This window comes from Myxine glutinosa, chromosome 1, assembly GCF_964187855.1.
Source record: "Myxine glutinosa chromosome 1, kmMyxGlut1.1, whole genome shotgun sequence".
Taxonomy (NCBI): Eukaryota; Metazoa; Chordata; class Myxini; order Myxiniformes; family Myxinidae; genus Myxine; species Myxine glutinosa.
Genome location: NC_136261.1, coordinates 368,795,497 through 368,820,213, shown reverse-complemented (window position 1 = coordinate 368,820,213; position 24,717 = coordinate 368,795,497). Strand labels below are relative to the sequence as shown.

General features: G+C 44.4%; 2 protein-coding genes across 2 annotated transcripts in view; one reads left to right on the top strand and one right to left on the bottom strand.

Annotated features, from left to right (window-relative positions):
- Window positions 1-24,717, bottom strand: part of LOC137414956 (E3 ubiquitin/ISG15 ligase TRIM25-like) — a 1,058,494-nt gene that overhangs the window by 787,098 nt on the left and 246,679 nt on the right. The window lies entirely within an intron of this gene.
- The window catches only part of LOC137419277 (dynein axonemal intermediate chain 1-like), a 99,431-nt gene that overhangs the window by 46,290 nt on the left and 28,424 nt on the right, over window positions 1-24,717 (top strand). The window contains exons 6-9 of the mRNA XM_078771111.1: window positions 502-740; window positions 2,305-2,394; window positions 6,672-6,753; window positions 11,131-11,210. Coding sequence (XP_078627237.1) covers window positions 502-740; window positions 2,305-2,394; window positions 6,672-6,753; window positions 11,131-11,210 — 491 coding nt within the window. The remainder of the gene's footprint in view (window positions 1-501; window positions 741-2,304; window positions 2,395-6,671; window positions 6,754-11,130; window positions 11,211-24,717) is intronic.

The window sequence follows — 24,717 nt, the reverse complement described above, 5'->3', positions numbered from 1 at the left end:
ACCTACACCATTACCCATGATGGTTTCTCTCTCATGCACCCTCCTCTACCCCACCCCAATATATTTGCAGGTTGTTATGTTTCCACCACGCCTCCTCTATCTCTCTTCCTCCTGTTCTTTCATCACCTTGTTATATCCATTAATTGCCCAGATTCCCACAACTCGGTGTGTTACCTTCCCCCTTCCATCACATTGCTATTCTATGAGCCAAGGTTGTCTCCACAGAAGGCTAAGGGGATTAGCATGACCTTTCCTTTACCAGTCCAATCAATTTGATGGTTGTCAGGGATGGTAATCCAAACATCATTTTGCTGGGAGGTCAAAAATTAACAACACAGTCGGTAGGACAATGATTGCTTTATATCAAGGAACCTATATCAAGGAACACATTTGCATGTGAAGTTTTGATGCATGTTACCCTCAACAATCCCACACACCCCAGGTAAAAATAATATTGAATCCTTCATTCATTCTGCTTATTCATTCCCTCCTCATCCTCAGTTGACAGTAAAAGAGAGTCGGATGGGATACTCATACTCTACTCTTTGAAGAATCAATCTTTCCCTGAAGCAATGTTTCCCATTGAGAGCGGAGTCCTTTCCATCGACATCCACCCCACTTTCGCTCACCTAGCCGTGCTAGGTTGCTACGATGGATTCCCGATCGTGATGTCTCTTCAGAATGAGCCGACGAGTCAATACGCATCAAAAAGAGGAGTCCATAGGGACCCCGTATGGCAGGTATTCATGTTCAGATCATTTTCACTCGGTGATTAACATCACTTCATTATGATTTCACAACAAGGTAGACCACTCTAATGCACAGTCAGAAGTTCCTTTCAATATGACGTTTCCCAGTTCGTGAACAAGCACAGCCTGCCAAGCGCTTCACCTCTTTCCAGGTTGAATGACGTGAGTAATGAAATTGGTCATTTTAAATGTCCGTTTTTCATCACATTCCTCGCCACACGTTCAACAGGTTTGTACCCTCGGACCTTGCTACATGTAAATCCGCGAATATTGAAACCCGCGAATAGTGGGGCATTGTTTTAATGGAAAAAGGGGGGATAGGTTCCCAAGTCACGAAAATCCATGAATAGAGAGGACCAAACCATGAATAGAGAGTCAAAATCCGCGAATGGTGAAGCAAATCCTGCGAATGTCGACGATAATCTGCAAAGGTTTTATAAATATCGTATGTGAAGCTAACGGCTTGTGAAATTTTTTTTGCGCCCCTGAAAAACCGCAAATTTGCGGAATACGACCGCGAATAGGAAAAAAACCCCGCGAATGCACGAAGCACGGCCGCGAATAGGAAAGAAAACCCCCGCGAATTTGCGGAACACGGCAGCAAATAGAAAAAAAAAACGCGAATTCGCGGAACATGGCCGCGAATAGAAAAAGACCCCGCGAATTAGCGGGACACTTTTCCGCGAATAGAGAAACAGGTCGCATTTTATCACCCGCGAATACCAGGGTCCGACAGTATTTAGAAATTGCCATTCTGGCAGTGGATTTTGGGAAGTTTTATGGAAACCTGCTGCTCTGGGTGTATTGCTATTTCGGGGATAATGAGCTATGAACATTTCATGAAGGTGAACCTTTTGAAAAAAACAGGTGATATATATACAGGCAATTTATATCAGATCACCCTTTAAAAACTCATCCGTGTATTATTATATTCCAGTTTGAGTTAACCTTCTTTTCTTGTACACAGCATATGGCTGCTTGTCGTATCATTGCAAGGGAGCACAGCCTCCTGTAGGTCTGGGCAGGGCTTTATTTAATTTTATTTTTGCACAACCACGGTCCCCGAAAAAGACCAACCCCCGCTTTGCGGGTAAAATGGCCTCTAAACGGTGGTTTATACAAAGTCTGAGCCATGGAAGAGCAGGGAAGGTTATGTGACAGAAGGAACGTAATGTTACAGAATGAAGATAATGTGACGGGATGACAGGTGTACCTGACGAGCATGAAGGGAAGGGCTGAATGAATGATGACAGACAAGGGGAAAGTGGGGAAGAACATATAGTAACCTGTGAGTGGGAGAGCTTGGATAGGGAAGAGTAAATGGGGTAGAGAAGATCATGGACGATTACTCAAGTTCACTTTTATTTTAGAGTTCACTCATTAATTTACAGAACGTTATAAAATGGAGCAAACCATAAGTGTTTTGGGTTTCAACCTGAGCTCACATCATCAATTCTATTATTGTTTCATTGTTGCCGTTCTTCTAATCACTGCATTTAATATTTTCATTCCTTCTATGTTTATTCTCTCATTCATTCCCGAATTGTCCAACCAGGTGAAATGGCAGCAAAATGATATGGATGATCGTCTAAGATTCCTCTCTGTTTCCTCCGATGGTCAAGTTGTGTACTGGACGATGCGAAAGGTTTGTTACATCATTTAATTTTTAGCCTCGTCGCAGATGCTGCTCATAGAGTGCCCTCTGCTGTTGTTGTTGTTCTTGTTCTTGTTGTTGTTCTTGCAGAGAAGACAAAACCTCAAAGCTCCACCCATTCTGGGAACCATAGCTCCACCCATTCTGGGAGAGGATTCATATAAACAAATATCCACCATTTTATTAACTCGCATAGCTTTGAGGCCTGTTTTGTAGGCCCATGGTGTCTTGCTCTCTCACACAGTTTTCTTTCAAATCAAATTCGATATATCATTTCATTTTTCACAGTCGCTAACATAGTTTTAGACTCGGTTGAAAAAAAACGGGAAGAAAATCCGATGAAAGTTGCCGTTTATAGAACGAAATGAATTCTCAAAGGACTGTAACTTCAAGTCCATTGAGATTTTTTTTTTAAATCGCGGCATGGTCAGTCATACACCGCCCGAAATAACAGACGGGAAAATGCCGAGATATATATATATATTTTGTTTAAATCGCGGCATGGTCAGTCATACATCGCCTGAAATAACAGATGGGAAAATGCCGAGATATATTAAAAATTCGTCCATTTGATGACAATCGTCACGATGAAATATTTAATTTATACGTCGTCACAATAATGTGGAGAGAGGAGCATAGCTTCGTTCACGTGTCGCTACACACGGGAAATTGCCGAGATATTTTTTTTTTAAATCGCGGCATGGTCACGGCATGGTCATGGCATGGAAAAATAACATCAAGTAATCGAATCAATAGGAATGTCCTGTGCCTATAACATCGACGTTATAGGCACAGCTGCATCTAGGCATTGTGTAACATCGACGCGGCTTTTGTTTTAATTAAAACTTTTTGTGCTTGTTATTTATAGGAGCGAGGCTCTGATACTGTATTGTTCTATTATAACGCTATAATAATAATAATATTATACTCATATATTGTTCTTTTATAGGACCTAATAATATATAACTCATATTATACTACTAGCAGATAACCTGCTTCCACCGGGCTGTTTTGATGGAATAGTTTCCAAATGAGTGTGCAATATTTCGGGAGTTTGACAGGAATGTCCTTTGACAGCGTAATGGCAAGGACCCGTGGAAATTCCGCGTAGTGTAAAATTTGTCTTCAAGTCCTCAACCCCTCTCTCTTTCAAGTCCGCATCCCTCCCCCCTCACCCCCTCCAAACAAGTATGCATCCCTTCCCCCCTACCCCAACCTCCCAAATTCCATTACACATCCCTGCACTCCTCCCAACTTCAAGTCCGCATCCCTCCCCTTCCCAACTACAAGTCTGCATCCCTCCGCCCCTCCCGACACCGAGTCCCCTCTCCCTCTCTCATCGCCACGTCAACATCCCTCCCAACTCCAAGTCTGCATTCCTTCCCAACTCCAAGTGCACATCCATCCAAACTCTATCTGCAGATTCCTCCAAACTCCAACTGCACATCCCTCCAAATTCCAAATGCACATCCCTCCACACTCCAAGTGTGCATTCCTCTCAACTCCACGTCTACATACGAGTCAATAACCGTTAAGATTGCTAAGGTTTCTCGGGGAAGGAAATCGATGAAAAGGTTATTTTCGTTGGAAATTTACGGTCTGATTCGGAAATCAGACCTGTATATTCGGAAATCAGACAAATTTACGGAAATTGACGGAATTATTTGTGGTATTATGTTTTACTTCTGGTAGGTGTGCAAACCAGCCACACTGAGATTATACATCACCCGTGAAATTTTGTGCTTCTGCTCACACAAAGCATTGTCAGAGTGTTCTTTTGTACGCCTCACATGTGCATTGTGCATGAAAATAAATTGGAAGCATTAATAAGGGGTCACAGGTTCGGTTTGTAAGGGAATTAACATTTGGTTTTTTTGCTATGATTGTCCTTTGACAATCACGAACTGTTAAGACTGATGAGGTTTCTCGGTAAAGTAAATTGACAACTTATATATATATATATATATGTATATATATATATATATATATATATATATATATATATACATACATATATATATATATATACATACATATCTATCTATATATATATATATATATATATATATATATATATATATATATATATATATATATATATATATATATATAAGCGTGGCTCGGCGCACCACACGTCGCTTCACAGGGATAAGCATCTTTGACAATGCCTACTTTCTCAGGGAGTGAAGGAATGGGGGTGATGGTGGATCATGGCTTGAGGGGGAATGGAATGGTGGATGGTGGGGCAGGTCGGCCAAATAGATTTTGTGCTCTGATTGAATATATACTGCAAATCAGAAGTCAGAACTCAACACGTAAAAATAAAAAGGAACTGAATACAAATTAATATTTATTTTAAATTATCAGTTAGAGTTGGATGGGAAAATCAATACAAATTTATCAAAAACTGGATGGAACAGTTGAACTTCCAGCCTCACAGAGCAGATGTGGCCCCAATACACCACCTCCCTTCGACTTCCAGCCGAGTTTTTACGTCATATATTTTATTTTGCTCATTCAGGGTGTTTTGGGTCTTTGGGGTCTTTTCGGTCTTTGGTGTCTTTTGGGTCTTCCGGGTCATTTGGGTCTTCAGGGACTTTTGGATCCTCTGGGTCATTAATGGTATTTGGGGTATTTGGGGTATTTAAGGGTCTTTAGTGTCTTTAAGGCTATTTTGGGTCTTCAGGGGCTTTTGGGTTTTAAGAGTCTTTTGGTTCCTCTGGGTCTTTACGGGTCTTTGGGGCATTTTGATTTTTTGGGGTATTTAAGGGTCTTTTGGATCTTCGGGGTGTTTTGGCCTTTCTTTTGGGTCATTGGGGTCTTTTAAGTCTTCAGGGTGTTATGGGTCTTTGGGGTCTTTAGGGTATTTTGGGTCTTTTGGGTATTCAGGGTCTTTTGGCTCTTCGGTGTTTTGGTTGTCATAAGGGTCTTGGGGGACTTAAAGGGTTGTCAAAGGTCTAAGCTAAGTGGTCTCAGCAGTCTAAAAGGTCAAATGGTATATTCCAATAGTACGCAATACGTAATTAAGAGTTAATGGACTGTGTTTTGGGGTATTATTTTCATTTGAAGAAGAAGAAGACGTTTTGGTCAGAAATATGCAAACATAAGTGTCCATATACATTTGCTTTGGTCTTTAATTTCCGAGGCGAACGGCCAAATTATTGGTGGTTATTTTTTTATGGCGTGCATGGGACGGACGGCGGCGAGGTGCTTACCTGAACAAAGCACACGGATTGATTCCCGAAACCCACGAACAAAGAAACACAACACAACCAATACAAAAATGCCACAATAATTTAATGAAAATAAATGCAATACGAAAGTGATGAAATTAAAGGTGAAATAAAACTAAGATTCTACTTTGAGACGTCTCCATCAGACCCAAATACACAACAGGGGAATGATTAAATAAAAAATAAAAAATTATTCAGTCAGCCGGTACTCAGCTCTGGTCCAAAATGTGTTGAAGGCTTGTTGGTCTATGCTGCCGGTGTAGCCACTTGCGCGCTCTGACAATGGCACCGAAACCCCGCGTCGAAAATGCCGAGGTGCGAAGCAAACAGTCAAACGGCCCTTCCTCACTTACACCGCCAAGCGCAACGTGCCTCCAGCTCCCCCGAAAAGCACCACAGTCCAACAACACCCCCTCCTCCAACGTTGCAAAAGTTCCACAAAGATCAGAAACGTCACCTCACAAGTGCACACAAGACAAAAGCGACCGCCCGAGACAAAGAACAGACCGAGAGAGAGAGAGGCTCTTCTTCCTCCTGCTCGAATCTTCTCTATCTCTGACATCATCCCGACCAATGGCCGAGCTCCATCGAAACACCCCACGTCCTCTCGACCAATGACGAAGCTCAGGCATGGCCTGTTGGTTACGATCCGTTGGGAGGTGGGGTTTAGTTGTCGATCGAGAATTTTCAGCTTCTGTCGGAAATTATGCCGGTTATGGTTGGTTAATGGACGGTTGTTGTTATTGTTGTTGTTAGAATGAGGGTCCACGGTTCATGCTATACCTTTACAATCCTGCCTCCACTTTGGTATTTCATCATCTACCCCCCACAAATGTAACAATATATTATATATATATACACTATATGTAAAATAGATAAGTAGACAGGAGATAGATAGAAGATAGATAGAAGATAAATAGAAGATAGATAGAAGATATATATATATATATATATTGAAAAAAAGATCGATTAGATTTTTATAAAGATATAATCAGATGTTAGATCCTATCATGTGGACATGTGCCATGTGTGCAGAATGCAGCCCTTATACCTGTTCAGGTGATGCAGCTCACACATGATGGTTCTGATGTGGGACTTGATGCACAATACTTATCTGGTGAGTTTGGGGTGAAATAAAACCAAATCAAAATATTGTTTTACACCATTATTATTACACCATTATTATTATAACTTTTACACAATTTTAACCATTATTATTTTTCAGAATCATTGAGTCTCCCGCGATGAAGCTAACTCCAAGGGCCTTTCACTCACTCACCGCAGACAGGTTGGTGGTCTTTCCGTCTTCTACCGACTCCTCTCTGGCCTTGCTCCCCCAGCTCTCTCTGGGCTCTGTCCCCCAAATATTCCTACAGGTCGCACAAGATCTGTCTGCAACCCTCTTATGGTTAAACTACCAAAATCAAGACTCTCTGCTCACCTTCACTCCTTCATTCCTCTTTTCTCCCGCCTCTGGAACAAACTCCCTCACTCTCTGCAATCCCACTCCACCCTCCAGGTCTTTAAAACAGCTGTTCACCACAATCTCTTATCTTCTCCAATCCAAAACCTTGATCTTTTCTACCCCCGCTAATTTCACCCCAAATCCACTTTTTTGAAATACCAACTTCTGTCCTGGAAGTCCTTTGTGTCCTTGTGTTTTATACTTCTCCCACCCCCCCCCCCCCCTTCCCACACCTCCTCCCCCCATACCCTCTCCCTCCCACACATCTCCCTGCTCTCAAATGTTATGTTTGTGTGCTTCCCCTTCTCTCCCCATCTTGTCTTCCGCTCCCTCTTTTTATATATTTTGTTTGTCTGGTTGATTTGTTTGTGAAATAAATGTTGGCTCTTTCACGAGCCTCGATTCAGTATACAAAAAAAACAAAAAAACTCACAAACGTACCTTACGTTCCTGCCTAACACAGAGCCGCTTTGTGATGTGAATACTAAGAGGGAGGGGGGATCGAGGAGAGGGGAAGGAGGGGTGGGGGAGAGGGAGGGGAAAGGTAGGGGAGAGGAGAGGAGGGAGAGACAGAGAAGGGTGAGAGAGAGAGAGAGAGAGAGAGAGAGAGAGAGAGAGAGAGAGAGAGAGAGAGAGAAGGGGTGGGTGAGAGGAAGAGAGGGGTGCGGGGGGAGAGAGAGTAGGGTGGGGAGAGAGAGTAGGGTGGGGGAGAGATAGAGTAGGGTGTGGATAGACAGAGAGGGATGGTGGATAGAGATAGAGGGGTGGTGGAGAGACACAGGGGGGTGGTGGAGAGAGAAAGAGGGGTCAGGGAGAGACAGAGGGGTTGGGGAGAGAGATAGGATGGAGCTGGGGGGAAGGGAGTAAAAAGAGAGCGAAAGGTGAGGGGAGGATGGGGGGTTGGTAAAGAGAATTATATGTTATGCTTAATTACTGCGCACACACACACACACACACACACACACACACACACACACCACACAGCTGCGCTTCCAGAAAATGATGCAGCCAGAGGCTGAATATGAAATACCACAACATCCCTTACACAGCTGAGCTGGGAGCTCTATCCCTTGTGCGTGCACCTAATGACCACTGTCGTTTATAGCGTATACCCATTGGCCAAAAGCACAGAATTTAATGGACTAAAAGACAATTTCCGATTTTAAGTTGGAAAAACACACACACACACACACACACACACACACACACACACACATGAGGTGGATACTTTGAGATCACTTAGGTCTCTGTTCCATCTCCTCAAACCCTCCCACATGTGGAGATAGCAGGCAACAACTTACATGCACACACACACATACGTGTACACACTCAGACATATACACACACACACACACACACACACACACACACACAACACACACACACACACATGAAGGTGGATACTTTGAGACTTGGGAGGGCTCCATTCAACTTTCTGAAACCTACAAATGGAGATAACAACCAACGACACATACACACACATTCAAAAATCTCCCGTATGAGTGCTTGTGAGTGGATCGAGGTACCGCGTCCTGTTTGAAATTTTGAGGCCTTAAAGCATAAACACACATAAAGTACATCAAAACAACAACCCCAAAGAAGCAACGGTTTACCCTGAAACATGCCTTTATTTGCCAATTAGTGTACTTTCTGCTTTTTAAAAAGAAGGAAATTAATTAAATGGACTGTAGGCATAGCAGGAGGAGGGCCATGTTTTTTTAATTCGATTTTTAATTTGATTTATTTTGCTTTCCTCACTGTGGATATTTCCCCATGGAGTACACAGGCATGACTGCAGAAGCCTTGCTGTCGATCCTGCTGGTTAATTATTTTCATTTTACTCAATAAAGTTACAGTTTGGGCACATTTCTCAATATTTTACTCGATATAATTGCACGAACAGTAGAGAAAGGTAAGTTTAATGCTTTGGCAATATGGAGAAGGAGGAAAGACAGCCTTGCTGAAAGCTGAGTATAGGATATAGGCCTGCAATTAGTTATAAGGATCGCTAATGTGTTACATTTTCTAGATTTCACTGCAGATTTCGATACCTATCAAGTGTATGGGATCTGATCGTCAAATCTGAATCCATATTTTGATTATATGCTTCAATTAGTCCATGGGAGTACAAAGCGTTTCCGAGCCAAGACACGTTTCAATAGGCCGAAACAAAATGGCGGCGTAAGAACCCAACGATGTCATGGAGGGCTGACTAAGATGGCATACCGCCGTTTTGGTAAAGCTTATTTTGTTTTTTTGTTATCAGCACCCTGTTAATCTTCTTCAAAAAGGGTGGTGTTTCAACACACCCAAACACCCAGTTTTCATCCATGCACTTCCTTGGAGTTAGAGAACCATGCATGCAAAGTTTGGGGATGCTAGGTTTCATGGTTTTGGAGTTTATGGAAAAGAATTGGACTCAATTCTCAACAGTCACCTAGCGAGTCGAGTTATGGAATTTTACAATCAAACCTGATCTCAAGTCTGAACGGTTGAGTGCCTAGTCGAGGGTCGAGTACCAAGTCGAGTCATGGAATTTTACAATCAAACTTGGTCTTGAGTCTCATTGGTCGAGTTCTGAGTCGAGTCACGGAATTTTACAATCAAGCTTGGTCTTGAGTCTCATTGGTCGAGTTCTGAGTCGAGTCACGGAATTTTACAATCAAACTTGGTCTTGAGTCTCAATGGCCGAGTTCTGAGTCGAGTCACGGAATTTTACAATCAAACTTGGTCTTGAGTCTCAATGGCCGATTTTCAAGTCGAGTATCATGGTGGAATTTTTCAATCCAACCTGGATTCGAGTCTCAACGGTCGAATACCGGGTCGAGTCACAGAATTTTGCAAGCAAACCTGGTCTGGTGGAGTTATGGAATTTTACAATGTGCAGTATTTTCCAGAAATTTGGATTTTCCTAATCCATTTTAACCCTGGAGGTGTATTTATTTATTTATTTATTTATTTCTAGTACGAGTAGTCAGTATTGTTTATTGATTTATGATTTTGGTGATTTTTGTTAATTGATCAAGATAACATCAGATAAACATTAATTAGGACCATGATAGGAAATTGTAATTTAAACATTATTTCCTGAAATAGAATGTTTCATATACACCCACAATGACTGCTCTTTGTCACAAGCACTTGGTCATGACTTGGTCATGTGAATGAGGCCACTCGGGTACACATCTGATCAAACTATAATGGCGGAAGAGACCTGGAGAGGGTGATTCTCAAGGAGGGAGGGCCTCCACTCCATGATAATTGGTTGAGAATCTGTTTGGGCCTGAACCTTGTCAGATAACGACCGAGTCTTTCAGGTCCATACATTGAAAGAGGCATGCTTGTTAGGCCTTACAGGAGTGGTGTCTGTTTTCTTGGTATTGTGACTCCAGTGGATCCAAGTTGAACAAAGGAGATCTTTTTTATAAGTGCAGCACCGGAGTCAAGAGAGCTTGGGAAGACCTATGGAGTGATCAAAGGAGTGGTGAAAGCCTAGTTTGGCCTGCATGTAACCTAGGCTATAACACACGTGGTCTGCAGCCTTTCTGGCGTCATTCTGCAGCTCCATTGCAGCTAAAATAGGCCAACAGAGGTTTTCCTTCATGCCAAACATGGCTCAATGAGACTCAGTGGAAAGGTGGGGTTGTTCTGGAGTCCTCTTCGGTAACGGTCACTACATACGTGGTAGGTAAACAGCACCCCCGCATATTCTTGAATCGGCTATCCTGCCTTGCCCATTGGAACCAGACATCGTCTATAATCCTCTCCGTTTCAACTCTGCTTTTCATATAATGTGCTCCCCATTGTTTGGACGCCCTCATCAATCTTCCTTTAATCATCTGTGTTTTTCATATGAACCACTCCTTCAATGTGCATTCAATGATGTCACAGGTTCCCTTGAAATTGTCCTCAAAATTGAGGCACTTCCTTTCAATGAGAAAGGAAGGAAGGATTCATGTTTTTTAAAATAAAATTATCTCTGCACTGTGCCCCCCCCAACCCCCCTCCCATCCCCCATTAATGTATCAGATCGTGGGACGACCATCGACTTCCATCGAGAAATGGCTGACATCTTCCTGGTCGGCACAAAAGAGGGTATGATCTATAAGGTACGTCTCATCTTTCTGAAATCTCATTGGACCCGTTGAGTGTGTGATTGAGAGGGTAAATATGATGTCATGTTGACCTTACAAAGTAATTTGCGATGAGTCTTCATGGAGTGATGATCTAGTGATCGATCGCACCATCGTCTGTGTCAGAATGACCCAATTCTTGGTCTTTGCGAAATTCATTCATTAGTCCCGTCCCTGGAAGGGTATGCGAGACTATGGTAATGCCTGTGCATGTGTCCACGTCCACATATTTTAGCTCGCTTTAAAAATGTTTTTCTCTGCAACCGCTTGTCCGGTTGATGCAAAACTTTAAACATAGGAGGGACACCCCATGGAGAATATTTTATTGATAGCTGACATTATAGGTCACATGATATGGCAGACATATTGGATTATATCAAAATTGGACTGGACATCATACACACCCCCCCAGCTGTATGGATTATGGAATAAGGAAAATTGGACATCATTTTCTCTGATACCGCTCAACGAAAAAAATTTAAACTTGCCATATGTCATCAACTCCCCCATGACGTATATAGGGTGATAATGATGATGTCATCGGTGAAGTGGTATTCCAGCCATAATTGGTTGATTTGAAATCCCTATCTGAAAAATCTGAAACTTCATATATTTCATCTGCGACCTCCTGTGAGTGAAGAATTAAAAACTTATGAAGTCATAACCCATGCCAAGAAACTGTGTGACATAATAGGGTGCATGGTTGATATGGGTATATGGGCCATAATAGCAGTGAGCCATAGTAGTTGCGTGTTCAGTTAACGATGATATTGTTATGTCGGTGGGGTATGTAAAAGTGATATGTAAAGTCAGGTAGATTTGTATAGGTAGGTGATCCGATGATCGTGATAAGAACCACCACCATGTAATAAGTAGAATATTTGTTTAGACCGAATGTCAGATTAAGTGTTACATGTGGCTATACGAGGATGGTCCTTGTGTTAACTAGTTGTAGGGATTATGGAATAAGTGACCTTGTTCGCCCAACCTCGGTAATTTTCTTCCCTTCGTCGTGTATGGCACCGCATTAGACACATATAGTAGAAAGCGGCCATTAAACTGCACTCAGATAATAAAACCACCAGGAAGCCAGAACAGTGAGGACTGCCGCTAACTACACCACTGGAAAGCACACATCGAAGACAAGCAGGCCGAAAGCCACACCTCAAGGGGTCATCATTGGTCGGGGCTTTGAGTGACAACCAGGATTAATAAGAAGCGAGACACTGGTTGGTGGGGCGCGGCAGATGACATCAGAGCCTGTCGATAAAATAACGCACTGGCAGACATTTCCTGCTTCTTGCTTCTTCCCATTCTGGATGCATATCCAGATGTCGCCCTTCTGCTTCTCGTTTTGAGCTTTCTTCTTCTCGGTTGTCCTTCCCGCTTCGTTCCTCCCGGCTTTTCTTCTACTTCGCCCTTCGCCGACGGACTGATGACGGGAAAATGACGTCATCGCCATGCATGTCCGCATTGGACACCTTGCTGGCGGTTCCCCACTGTTCCTCACTGTTCCCCACTGCCACTGTATGTCCCACTGTATGGGACACCTTGTTGGCGGTGTCCCACTGATGATATGAAGGTCGCATAGTGACTGATATAAAAACCGAAAGGTTTTCAGAGTTACAAGTGTATGGAAGGCTCACTGCATTGCCCTGATGAAGCCCCAACAAGGGCGAAACCAGGTCGGCAACTGTGAGTTTTGCATGCACTTGTGACAGTATCTGAATTTATAATCCATAATGACGCACTGCTAGATGGTTCCCCTGGAGCTTTGCAGGCAATGCGGACATGCATGGCGATGACGTCATGACGTTCGCTCATTAGGTTGGAGAACCAGACAGATACCAATTATTAGTAACACCCAACCGCATCCAGGTCGACTCCATATGATGAGTGGATACCAGAGATAATGTTACCGTGTGGCAGGCGGTGCTTATCGCTCCCAGCAAGGTGCAGCAGCAGCTGTATGGGACACCTTGCTGGCAGTTCCCCACTGATGATATGAAGGTCACATAGTGACTGATATATATATATGTATAAATTTAAAAAACCACCTTTAGAGGCCATTTTTCCCCGCAAAGCGGGGGTTGGCCTTTTTCAGGCACTGTGGTTGTTGTTGTTTTTGTTGGTCCCCTTTTTGAAGCAATGTTTTACGGCCGGATGCCCTTCCTGACACCAACCCTTTTTGTCGCCTTTTTACGACAAACAGGGAATTACCAGTGAACTGGTACTCAATTAGCCGACCTCGGAAGGATGACAGGCTGAGTCAACCCCCCTGGCGTTAATTCAGCGATCGACTGGGATTCGAACCCAGGATCCTAGGTATACCTAAGCTGGCACCCTAGCCGCTAGCCCAACACCAGGTTTATGTATATATATATGTATATATATATAATATGTTTATGTATAATATGTATATATGTATATCTATATATATATTTGTGCAGCGTCTGTCCTGTCCTGTCCTGTCCTGTGTTGTCACTGAACTACTTTCTCAAACTTTGGTGAAATCGTACCAAACTTCTGGTATGCACATATCTCTCCCATCGGTATGTCCTAAGGGTATTTTTTTTGAAAAATGTTCCAATTTTTTGTTTGGGATTTTTTTTTTTTTTTCAACTTCAATTGTTTATAAAATGTGATATCACGTATATTACAAATACATTTGTGCAAAATAATTGTTTGAATTATGATTGGTTTAAACCATGACAAAACGGCAACTCGGGTACAGTCATTTATCTATATATCTACACATCTGGGCAGTGTCTGTGTTGTCACTTAACGACTCCCTCAAACTTTTGTTTCCGTGGTTGTGAAGTGTTTTTAATAGCGTTGTGGTGGTTTTGAATCACGTGGTGGTGAGGTATTTTGAATTATGTGGTGGTGAGGTGTTTTTAAATGACGTGGTGGTGAGGTGTTTTTAAATCACAGGGTGGTGAGGTGTTTTTAAATCACATGGTGGTGAGGTGTTTTGAATTAATTGGTGGTGAGGTATTTAAAATTACGTGGTGGTGAGGTGTTTTTAATTATGTGGTGGTGAGGTGTTTAGAATTAGTTGGTGATGAGGTGTTTTGAATTATGTGGTGGTGAGGTGTTTTGAATTACTTGGTGGTGAGGTGTTTTTAAATGACGTGGTGGTGAGGTGTTTTTAATTTCGTGGCTGTGAGGTGTTTTTATTACATGTTTTATGGCTGTGAGGTGTTTTTATTACGTGTTTTATGGCTGTGAGGTGTTTTTACTTTCGTGGTGGTGAGGTGTTTTTATTACGTGTTTTATGGCTGTGAGGTGTTTTTATTACGTGTTTTATGGCTGTGAGGTGTTTTTATTACGTGTTTTAAGGCTGTGAGCCTGTGAGCTGTTTTTAATTTTGTGGTGGTGAGGTGTTTTATTACGTGTTTTATGGCTGTGAGGTGTTTTTATTTTTGTGGTGGTGAGGTGTTTTTATTACGTGTTTTATGGCTGTGAGGTGTTTTTATTATGTGTTTTATGGTTGTGAGGTGTTTTTAATTCCGAGTGCGCAGACAAGTGCATGAAGCCTACAACAAAGATTGTATAGTGCCAAGAGTCCAAGCTGGAGGTGGTGGGGTGACCGTTTGGGCTGCTTTTCATGCAGGGGACAAAACTGACCTGGTTGTTCTGAATGGAAACCTTAACCAGTTCAGGTACAGGGCCATTCTGGAAGAAACATGGCTTCCATTTGCTCGTGCAGCCTTTCGAGGAAACTTTGTCTTCCAAGATGACTATGCACGGCCTCATCGTGCTCGCATGATCCAACACTTTCTTGCTGACCGTGGTGTAGAGCATATGGAGTGGCCTACCATGTCCCCGGATATGAATCCGATAGAGAACTTGTGGGCAGAATTAACGCGTCAAATCGACCACTTGGACCAGCAGCCGACCTCTGTGCGTGAATTGCAGCAGGCTATTGTCACTGCATGGCAAGCGATTCCTGTCCAAACCTTGGCAAATCTCGTGAACAGCATGCCTCAACGTGTGCGTGCTCTCCTGAATGCTCGTGGGGGTTACACGAAGTACTGAACTGTAATTTTACTGTCCGTAATCCCAGTCGTAATTTAACTTTTGTTTTTGTTAAAAAAAATTTTGGCTAATGTGCAAAATAAAGAGATACTTCTGGAAAAAGTACAGAAGTTTAACACAGTACTGTCCGTGAATTGAGTTCGATATCAGTTTACATCACTTTCAAGGATCAATTTATTTGTTTTGAAATGTCAAATGTGGTTTTTGTTTCTTTTAAAGGTCACATTAACAAAACCTAGAATAATTTCAACATAATTCCAATGAACTTTTGGTTCTAAGACATCTTGAAAAGTAAGTTCACCCCCACAAAAAAAAAATTCCATATTAAATGCCAAGTCTGTATATATATATATATATATATATATATATATATATATATATATATATATATATAGAAAGTGCAAGCAAGAAAATCACCAGCAAGAAAGTGTTGGATCACGCGAGCACGATGAGGCCGTGCATTGTCATATTGGAAGACAAAGTTTCCTCGAAAGGCTGCACGAACAAATGGAAGCAATGTTTCTTCCAGAATGGCCCTGTGCTTGAACTGGTTCAGGTTTCCATTCAGAACAACCAGGTCATTTTTGCCCCCTGCATGAAAAGCAGCCCAAACGGTCACCCCACCACCTCCAGCTTGGACTCTTGGCACTATACAATATTCGTTGTAGGCTTCATGCACTTGTCTGTGCACTTGGACGCGACCACCTTGACGATAGACCAGAAATCTAGACTCGTCACTGAAGTTCACGTGATTCCAGTGTCATGGCTGCCATTGACAGTGCTCTCTGGCCCACTGCAATCGGCGCTGGCGGTGTTGTCTGGTCAGACGTGGCTTTCTCAGGGGACGCCTGGCACAATAGCCTGCTTGAACCAGTCGTTGGTCGACTAGCCTTCTAGATACAGGCACATTTGTCAGTTGCTGCCACTCAGCCCTAAGCCGATTAGCTGACTTGGTATGGCCATTGCGGACTAACCGGTGCAGCTGGCGATCATCCCTCCTTGTGGTTCTGAGGGGACGTCCTGGCCTCGGTATTGGAGTAGGGACACCCCTCTGAAAATTTCGTTTCAGGATCTTTGACACCTGACCTTGAGTGATGCCATACTGCCGAGCAATAGCACGCTGTTTCATGCCGGAATTTCGAAAAGCCACCACTAAATGGCAAACAGCATTGTCGAGTTGACGGACCATCTCCAGGGGAAGCGGCAATAACTTTTGTATACGTGCAGCAGTTGTTTTCCACCAATACAGAACGCAACAACCCTTATATATCCGATTGTGAAGCCATTCGTCAAATGTACCTGCCCGTACATTTTGTCATGCCACCTGTGATATAATCCTGTTATTGACTTCTTGCTGTGACAGACAATCAGTGACATGGTTCTTTTAAGAAAGAAATCACCGAAGCATAAAAGAAACTCACCAGATTGATATACCGAGTTCAGAAATTAAACCCAAGTCAAGAAAAAAAAAATATTCCATATTAAATGCCAAGTCGATTCGAGATCACGGCGAGGTCACGTCTTTTCGAAGCTGCTCCATGCGCTCACGCTTTCGAAGCTAAGTGATATTTCTCAATTGTGTTTTTGTCGAGACTGTATCTATCTTTCGGTGTATGTACCTATAGCGTATCTTTTGGAAAATTTTCGGTGCTAATTTTTCGTTCATGTATACACAATCGTCGGTTAATGGTATCGAGTATTCTGCGGCCTAGTACTCGTAGTCGTAGGCTTAGACTACCGTACCGTCTCAGACCTTGTGGTTTGTTTTTCTCTCAGCGATTCGTCGAATGCGCTGAAATTATTTTCGTTCTCTGTTTCGTACCAGTCGTTCACCCCGTACCTCCTTGTTTAATATCTGTACTCACAAAAAAAAAAAAAAAAAAAAACCCAAAATTTTTTTCCTTCCCAGGTCTTATTCGTTTATTTGTTGTTCTTTTTGTTCGTTCGTTCTTCGTTCGCAATCACGCGGTTAGAAATGTATAATCTCTCCCCTGAACAACTATTTTCTCTCATATATTATAACACCCTTTTCTTCTTTTCCTACAAAAGGATGCTTTTGTCTTGCTCACCAAATCTATTCATTCCAAAAAATATATATAATACCATCTCTTACAGTTCCTCCTTTCTACATTCCATAAACTATCCAGAACTCCATCCCTCCTCCAGTGTCCTCAAACGTATTTTTGACTCGAAGGTCTCAAACTCATTTTGCAAAAAATGTTTGTTTCCCATGAATCGTACACTTTTCAAAATCCAATCTCACCCCTCCCCTCCAAATCCTCCCCATCACCCATCCCTTTCAAATCTCCCCCCTTGCCCCTTCCCTCCCCTCCCTCCTAAACTCCCCCCACACCCCTCCCCTCCGAGACTCTCCCTCGCTCCTCCCCTCCTAGACTCCCCTCTCACCCCTCCTCCTCAAAGCATCCTCCCTGCTTCTTCCTCCTTCCAACTTTCACCTTCATCTCCCCAAACCTCCTGCCTTGCTCTTCCCCCTCCTCAAATAACACTTCACTGTGCCTCACCCAATCTCCATCAAACCTTTTGTCTGCCCCATTCTTCCCTTTCTCCAAGCTATTCTGAAATCTCTGACACACCTTCAACAGCTCTCCCTACCTCTTCCTCCTCTTCCACATCTTACCCTACCCCTCCCCCCCCCCTGTTCTGGACCCGATGCTCCCCCTTCCTCTTCATTAACGGTATGGACCTCAAACATCCGGGGCCTTCGCTCAAACTTGACTGACCTCTCCATACAGGTTGCTTCTGACAAACCAGATGTGATCTGCTTAACAGAAACTTTCCTCCTTCATGATGTCTCTGATGCCTTGTATCTCTCCCAGGTTACTCCCTCCTCCGGTATGATAGACCTGAACCTCGTCCTGGAGGTGGGGTTGCTATCTTTATAAAAAACTCTCTTCCTCACTCGCCCTCCACTGCCCTCTCTCCACCTCACCCCCAGGAATACCTTTGGCTACGGCTTCCCCTTCGCTCCCACCTTTTGTTCATATGTGTGTTGTACCGTCCACCAATCAGCGATGACTCCATCTACATCTCACTGTCTGATAATATGGACCAACTTCTATCTACCCATCCCAACTCTCTCTTCCTCATATGTGGTGATTTCAATTGTCACCATGCCAGTTGGCTGGGTGTGGGTACCTCTCTCACCAGCCATGGCTCTTCAGCAAAGGACTTCTGCGACTCACTGGGACTGACACAATCTGTCAATTTCCCGACCCGGATCTCAGTCAACGGAGCATATTCTCTTCTGGATTTGGTTATGACAAACTTCCCTGAAAATGTCTGCTGCTCTTCTTCTGCTCCAATCGGCTCATCTGATCATGTGCTTGTCAAAGTGGACATCTCTCTGACCATTCTCAGAGAGCCTCCTCAGCGTCGACGAGTCTGGCATTTCACTCAGGCCAACTGGCACGGTCTTCAAGCAGCCATCAATCATCTGGACTGGTCTCCCATCTCTACCGCCTCTGACATCAACTCATCCTGGGAATTCTTTCAAAGTAAATTGCTCTCTCTCATGCACAGATTTATACCATCTCGTCTTCAGTTGTCATACCCTTCCTCCCGTCCATGGTACACGGAATCTTGTGGTGAGGCTGTTGCCCTGAAACAACTTGCTTTCGTCTCCTGGAAAGCAAATCCAACGGAAGGAAATCTCATTTCCTTTCACAAAGCCCGAAACAAGTGTGTGTCCACCCTCAGGAGAGCCAGGAAACAATATCTCACCATTCTCAAGACCGAACTCTCTTATCTGTCTCCCTCTTCCAAATCCTGGTGGCGTCTGGTCAAATCTGTTTCTGGTGTTTGTTCCCCCTCCATCCCCTCCCTCACCTCAAACGGCTTAACGGCTGACTCCGCACGTGAAAAAGCTGAATGCCTCAACTCTGTGTTTGCCTCTAAATCTTGTGTCCCAAACCCATCCCTCTCTGTACCCACCGTACCCAGTCGTACCCAGCTGCTCCTGGACTCTGTGTCCTTTCCTCCTGACAAGGTGGAAAAGTTTCTGTCAACCCTCGACTCTGATTCTGCAACTGGTCCTGACGGCATCAGCCCACGGGTCCTAAAATCATGTTCTTCTGCTCTTTCACTCCCTCTTTCTGTTCTCTTCACCCTCTCTTTTGCTCAAGGTCATCTGCCATCTGCTTGGAAATCAGCCAACATCACCGCTTTGCACAAAAAAGGTGCAAAAACAGATCCCAGCAACTACAGACCAATCAGCCTTCTCCCAATTATCAGCAAAGTCATGGAATCCATCATTGCTTCAGATATTAAATCTTTCCTCTTCTCCAATGGCTTGATCTCTGATCATAAATTTGGTTTCAGACCTGGTCACTCTACTCTGGACATGCTGCTTCTGCTTTCTCAACAATGGATGGAGGTCCTCAACGCCAAACAGGAAATTAGAGCTGTCTCCCTTGACATTTCACGTGCCTTCGATACGGTCTGGCACCCTGCTCTGCTCTCCAAACTCTCCTCCTTTGGTATCCATGGAAATCTCCATTGCATGGCTGGCGGACTTCCTCTCTGGTCGTAGTCAACGTGTGGCCCTGAATGGGTTTCTCTCATCTCCTCTTCCTGTTCAGGCTGGAGTTCCCCAAGGTAGTGTTCTGGGCCCTGTGCTTTTTCTGGTCTTCATCAATGATCTCTCTGACTCTCTTGAAAATCCTCTCTATCTCTTGCTGACGACTCTACTCTCTGTCGCTCCATTCCTCATCCCTCAGATCGGCAGTCTGCAGCCTCCTCACTCTCTGCAGACCTGGACAAAATCACAGACTGGTCAAACAAGTGGAACATGTCTTTCAATCCTGACAAATCTCACACTCTTACAATGTCTCTCCGAAAGGACCGACTGGACAACCCTCCCATCTACTTTCTCAACAATCCTCTCCAAGAAGTTCTGTCGCTCAAGCTTTTGGGTCTCACTATCTGCCATGATCTTTCTTGGGAAAACCACATTTCCAAGCTGGCCTCCAAAGCCAGTCGCCGAATGGGCATCCTCCGTCGTGCGAAGTCCTTCCTTGGCACACCTGAGCTCCTCACCACATACAAGGCTTTCATCCGCAGCTCAATGGAATACTGTTCCCCCCTCTGGGCTGGTGCTCCTGCCTCACACCTTGCTCGGCTTCACGCTGTTGAGGCCAAAGCTTTCAGAATCATTGGAATCTCCTGCGATGTAGTCAACGCCGAGGGCCTTTCACTCACTCACCGCAGGCAGGTTGGTGGTCTTTCTGTCTTCTACCGACTCCTCTCCGGCCTTGCTCCCCCAGCTCTCTCTGTGCTCTGTCCCCCCAATATTCCTTCAGGTCGCACAAGATCTGCCTGCAACCCTCTTATGGTTAAACTGCCAAAGTCTAGGCTCTCTGCTCACTTTCACTCTTTCATTCCCCTTTTCTCCCGCCTCTGGAACAAACTCCCCCACTCCCTTCAATCCCACTCCTCCCTCCAGGTCTTTAAAACAGCTGTTCACCACCATCTCTTATCTTCCCCCATCGAAAACCTTTATCTTTTCTACCCCCGGTAATTCACCCCAGAGTCCTTGCAGTGTTCTAATGTTTTAATCCTCTCCCACCTCCCCCAAGTCCTCCCGATGTCCCTGCTCTCAAATGTTGTGTTTGTGTCCTGCCCCTTCTTCCCCTCTCTTTTGTGTCCTCCCCCCTCTCTCCCCATCTTGTCTGCCGCTCCCCTTGTTTTTTGTGTTTTGTGTGTCGGTTTGTCTTTTTGTGTGATTAATGTTTGCTCTTTCACGAGCCTCGATCTTGTATACAAAAAAAAAGAAGAAGAAAAAAGTCTGTATATATATATATATATATATATATATATATATATATATATATATATATATATATAGATATATATATATATATGTATGTATATATATATATGTATGTATGTATATATATATATGTATATATATATATATATGTGTATATATATATATATATATATATATATATATATATATATATATATATATATATATATATATATATATATATATATACATATATATTGTTATGGAATCCAACGTCGCCCTTCCCCACTTACCAAGGGGGGATTAGTCCCCTCGCTTATATGACTGACCGACGTGGTCCTGGGGGGGTATGACACCACGGCCGGTCGACGCTGGGTAGGGTATTAGGCCTGAACCGTCCTATGACCTATTAAAATACCAGCGCTCCCCGACACGCGAGGAAATACTCCCCCGCTCACGGTCGCAGCCTAATGGATTAGTTGCGCCGAGCGAAGCGGACTGCACCGTGAGCCGGTTACCAATGACTAGATTATTGACCCGATTTATTCGTTGGCCGAATCGCGCCACGTACATCCAATTGGGAAACCTCTAAAGCGACCGAATGTGAAGAAGAAGAAGAAGTACGGAGGAATAACAGGATTTATTAATAATTTACACAAGCCAAAGCAAAAAGAGCAGTCAAGGTTATATACAGGGAAATGGAAGGAGCAGGAGACACAGTGAAATCATTAGCTTACCTATTAACAGTCTTAATTAATAAACCCCAGGACAACGTGTATGACAGACGAACATTCACACTTACATGGGGAAATGATGGCAGGAACGAATCACTGGAGGTGGATGGCTTGGCGGGAGAGGAAGGTTCAGCGGGGATCGGTCGGGCTGGAAGCGGACAGCCGCCGTCAAGATTCGAGCTGCGATCGTCAAACCGCCGCGGTTCCACACTGCGCGGCGAAGCTCCTCCTGTGCACCGTGCGCTCTCCAAAGCTGCTCCGGTCTCTCTCACGTTCCTCCACTCGGGCTTGCCAGTTCGCTTCTTTTTTTCTCCCCAGCTTGGTTTCCGCAGCCCTCTCGTTCAAGCTCTCTCTCTCGCGGGGCGTCCCGCGGCGGTCTTTATAGGCCACACCCTCAAAACTTTTCGAAACTCCCCCAAGCGTTCTCTCTCCGCCCTCTCAAGCCAAACCCCTCGTTCTTGGTTGGTGGATTGGTGCCGCTCACTCCTCCTTCCGATCACGAGGGCGGAGACACGCCTTTCTTCTCCGAGGCTTAACCACGTGGCTAATGGAGTCAAATGCAGCAAAGTGGCGTAAGGGAGGCAAAATCCAGCAAAGTGGCGTAAGGGAGGCAAAATCCAGCAAAGTGGCGTTAGGGAGTTAAAATGCAGCAAAGTGGCGTGAGGGAGTTAAAATGCAGCAAAGTGGCAAAAGCTGGCACTTTGAAGATACCATGTCAGAGGGATCTACCTTATTTAATTCGGTGCAATGAAGTGTCAATTTAATGGGAAACAGAGCCTTCAACTACATCGATTAGGGACATAACTACCGAGGGAATTTATGATTGGCTACGTGTTGCGGTGGCCTAACTACGGACGACCTTTGACCTTTATACACAACAACTGGAGGAAGGAGGGTGATATTTTACAACACAAAAAAACACCATTCTCAAATTCATAACACTGCACCCTCCTCCTCTTAGGCACGTCCCGGGCCTATTAAACTTTTACCTTTAGTGTGGCACGTAGGTGTAGTTCCCTCTACATTTAACCTGACCCTGAGTGTGACAGTTTTAAAACACAATTAAGTATGTCCCCCTGCTGCATTGCACCCTGCCTAACAGATTTGCGCCCACAGCTAACCGAATTGCGGAATTGTTTTCAAACTATACATTTACGGTGGGGAGCATTATTTACAGTGACATTATTTCTTATTTACAAAACGCAACCCAGGACCTGTGATTTTTTTCTTTTCAGGGAAACAAAAAGAAATTCCTGTTGGGAGGGAGGAGACAGCACGCATTGCATCGACACACCAGTACCATCAGCACCAAAAGCACCAAACGCACCAACCAGAGCACAGTCATTACAGTTCAATAAACACAAAAAAAGCAACTGGTGGTGGTCTTCCTTTTCTCTGCTGGGCCGATGTTCTTCCCGATGTCTTCTTGCTTCATGCGGCCTACTTGGAAATAAAAAAGCACAAAGTGTCCATTTTTTTATTTAGGGCCACAGGGGCCAACTAAGGATGGTCCACCTGTTGGGCATAGGTGCCACCTTACCGAGGTCCGCAAGCAAGATTACCTGGCCACTATGGCCGGTCCCCAGCAGAGGTGCCCTGCCCCAAAACCTGGGGTCCATCAAGTGGTACTTGGCCGCAGAACAGCGGTCCATAAAGTGGTACATCAATGCAATGCATGCTGGTTGCGAGGGTGCTGGCACACAAGGCGACCTCCGCACGCTCCCCTCGACGCCCAGTGGCGCACAGTCCTCGGGTGGGAGACAAGGGGGGGGGGGGGGAGAAGACAGGTGAGCGAGGGGGTAGGGTCACAAGGGTACACATCAAACAAGGTAATGCAGGACGAGGTGCGTACGGAGAGCGACGTGAGAAATGCTCGTCCCTACCGTACGCCCCCCACATATGACCTACACTACCCCCCCTTGCCCCTCCCCATATTTACAAAAAACCTACACATTTACAAATTCGTCACTACTGTCACATCTCCCCCATATTTCCCCTATACCAAATTCGTCACCACAATCCCTCTAACCAAAATTTGCCATCACCAATTCATCGTCAATCCTCATAAGGAGGGAGAGATGGAACACAAAGCACAATGTCACACCCACGTCATGATGCATCTCACAATCCAAACATTTGCACAATAAAAATAATCAAAAACAACCTGGCATGGTGTGGAGTAGCATCATCTCCTCAGGTGAGTGGATGTCGATGGTGTGAGGAGATTTCAAACCTAACTACTTCCTAAATGACTTTAACACACTTTACACTATCTGGGGTCTTTACCTGCAAAACCATTGGCCTTCTTACTCTATGCGGTTTTAAGAACTAAATTCCCATTGACCAAACTGTGGTGCTTCCTCAATTTTGGGGTCTCACTCCCCCGGTTCAACTCCCTGTGCCCTTGCACAATTTCTGGGCTGAGTCGTGTAGCTCTCCCAGCAGGTCTACCCACCTGCACACCTCCACCACTGCAGTTGCCTCCGAGCTTACCTGCTCCTTTACCTAACCTATCTAACTGGGGAAGGCCCTCCTTGGCGCTTACCCCACTCGGTGCCCTCTCTGGCACTGGGCTACCCGGGTCCGTCCTCCGGATCCTCGGGCCCCATCCACAACAACTCTGCCGGCTCCCAGAGCCCACCTGCGGCCTCACCTGGCCGACATCCTGACAGTGGCGAAGTGCTCAACCAACTACACACACTAACAGGCTACACGCCCAGCCATTTCCACGACACTAATGCACCCATCCAACCATCATTCTTCCACCACGCACCACAGATGCCAATATCCAACCACAATTTACCTGTACCCTCTACCTAACTCTTAAACTACCCTCCCCGGGTATTCGTGATAGGGGTCCACTCTTCCCCCATTCACACCTTCGCACCATCCACTCCACTCCACAGTTTCCACCATACTCACTCCAGACCATCCATTCCAT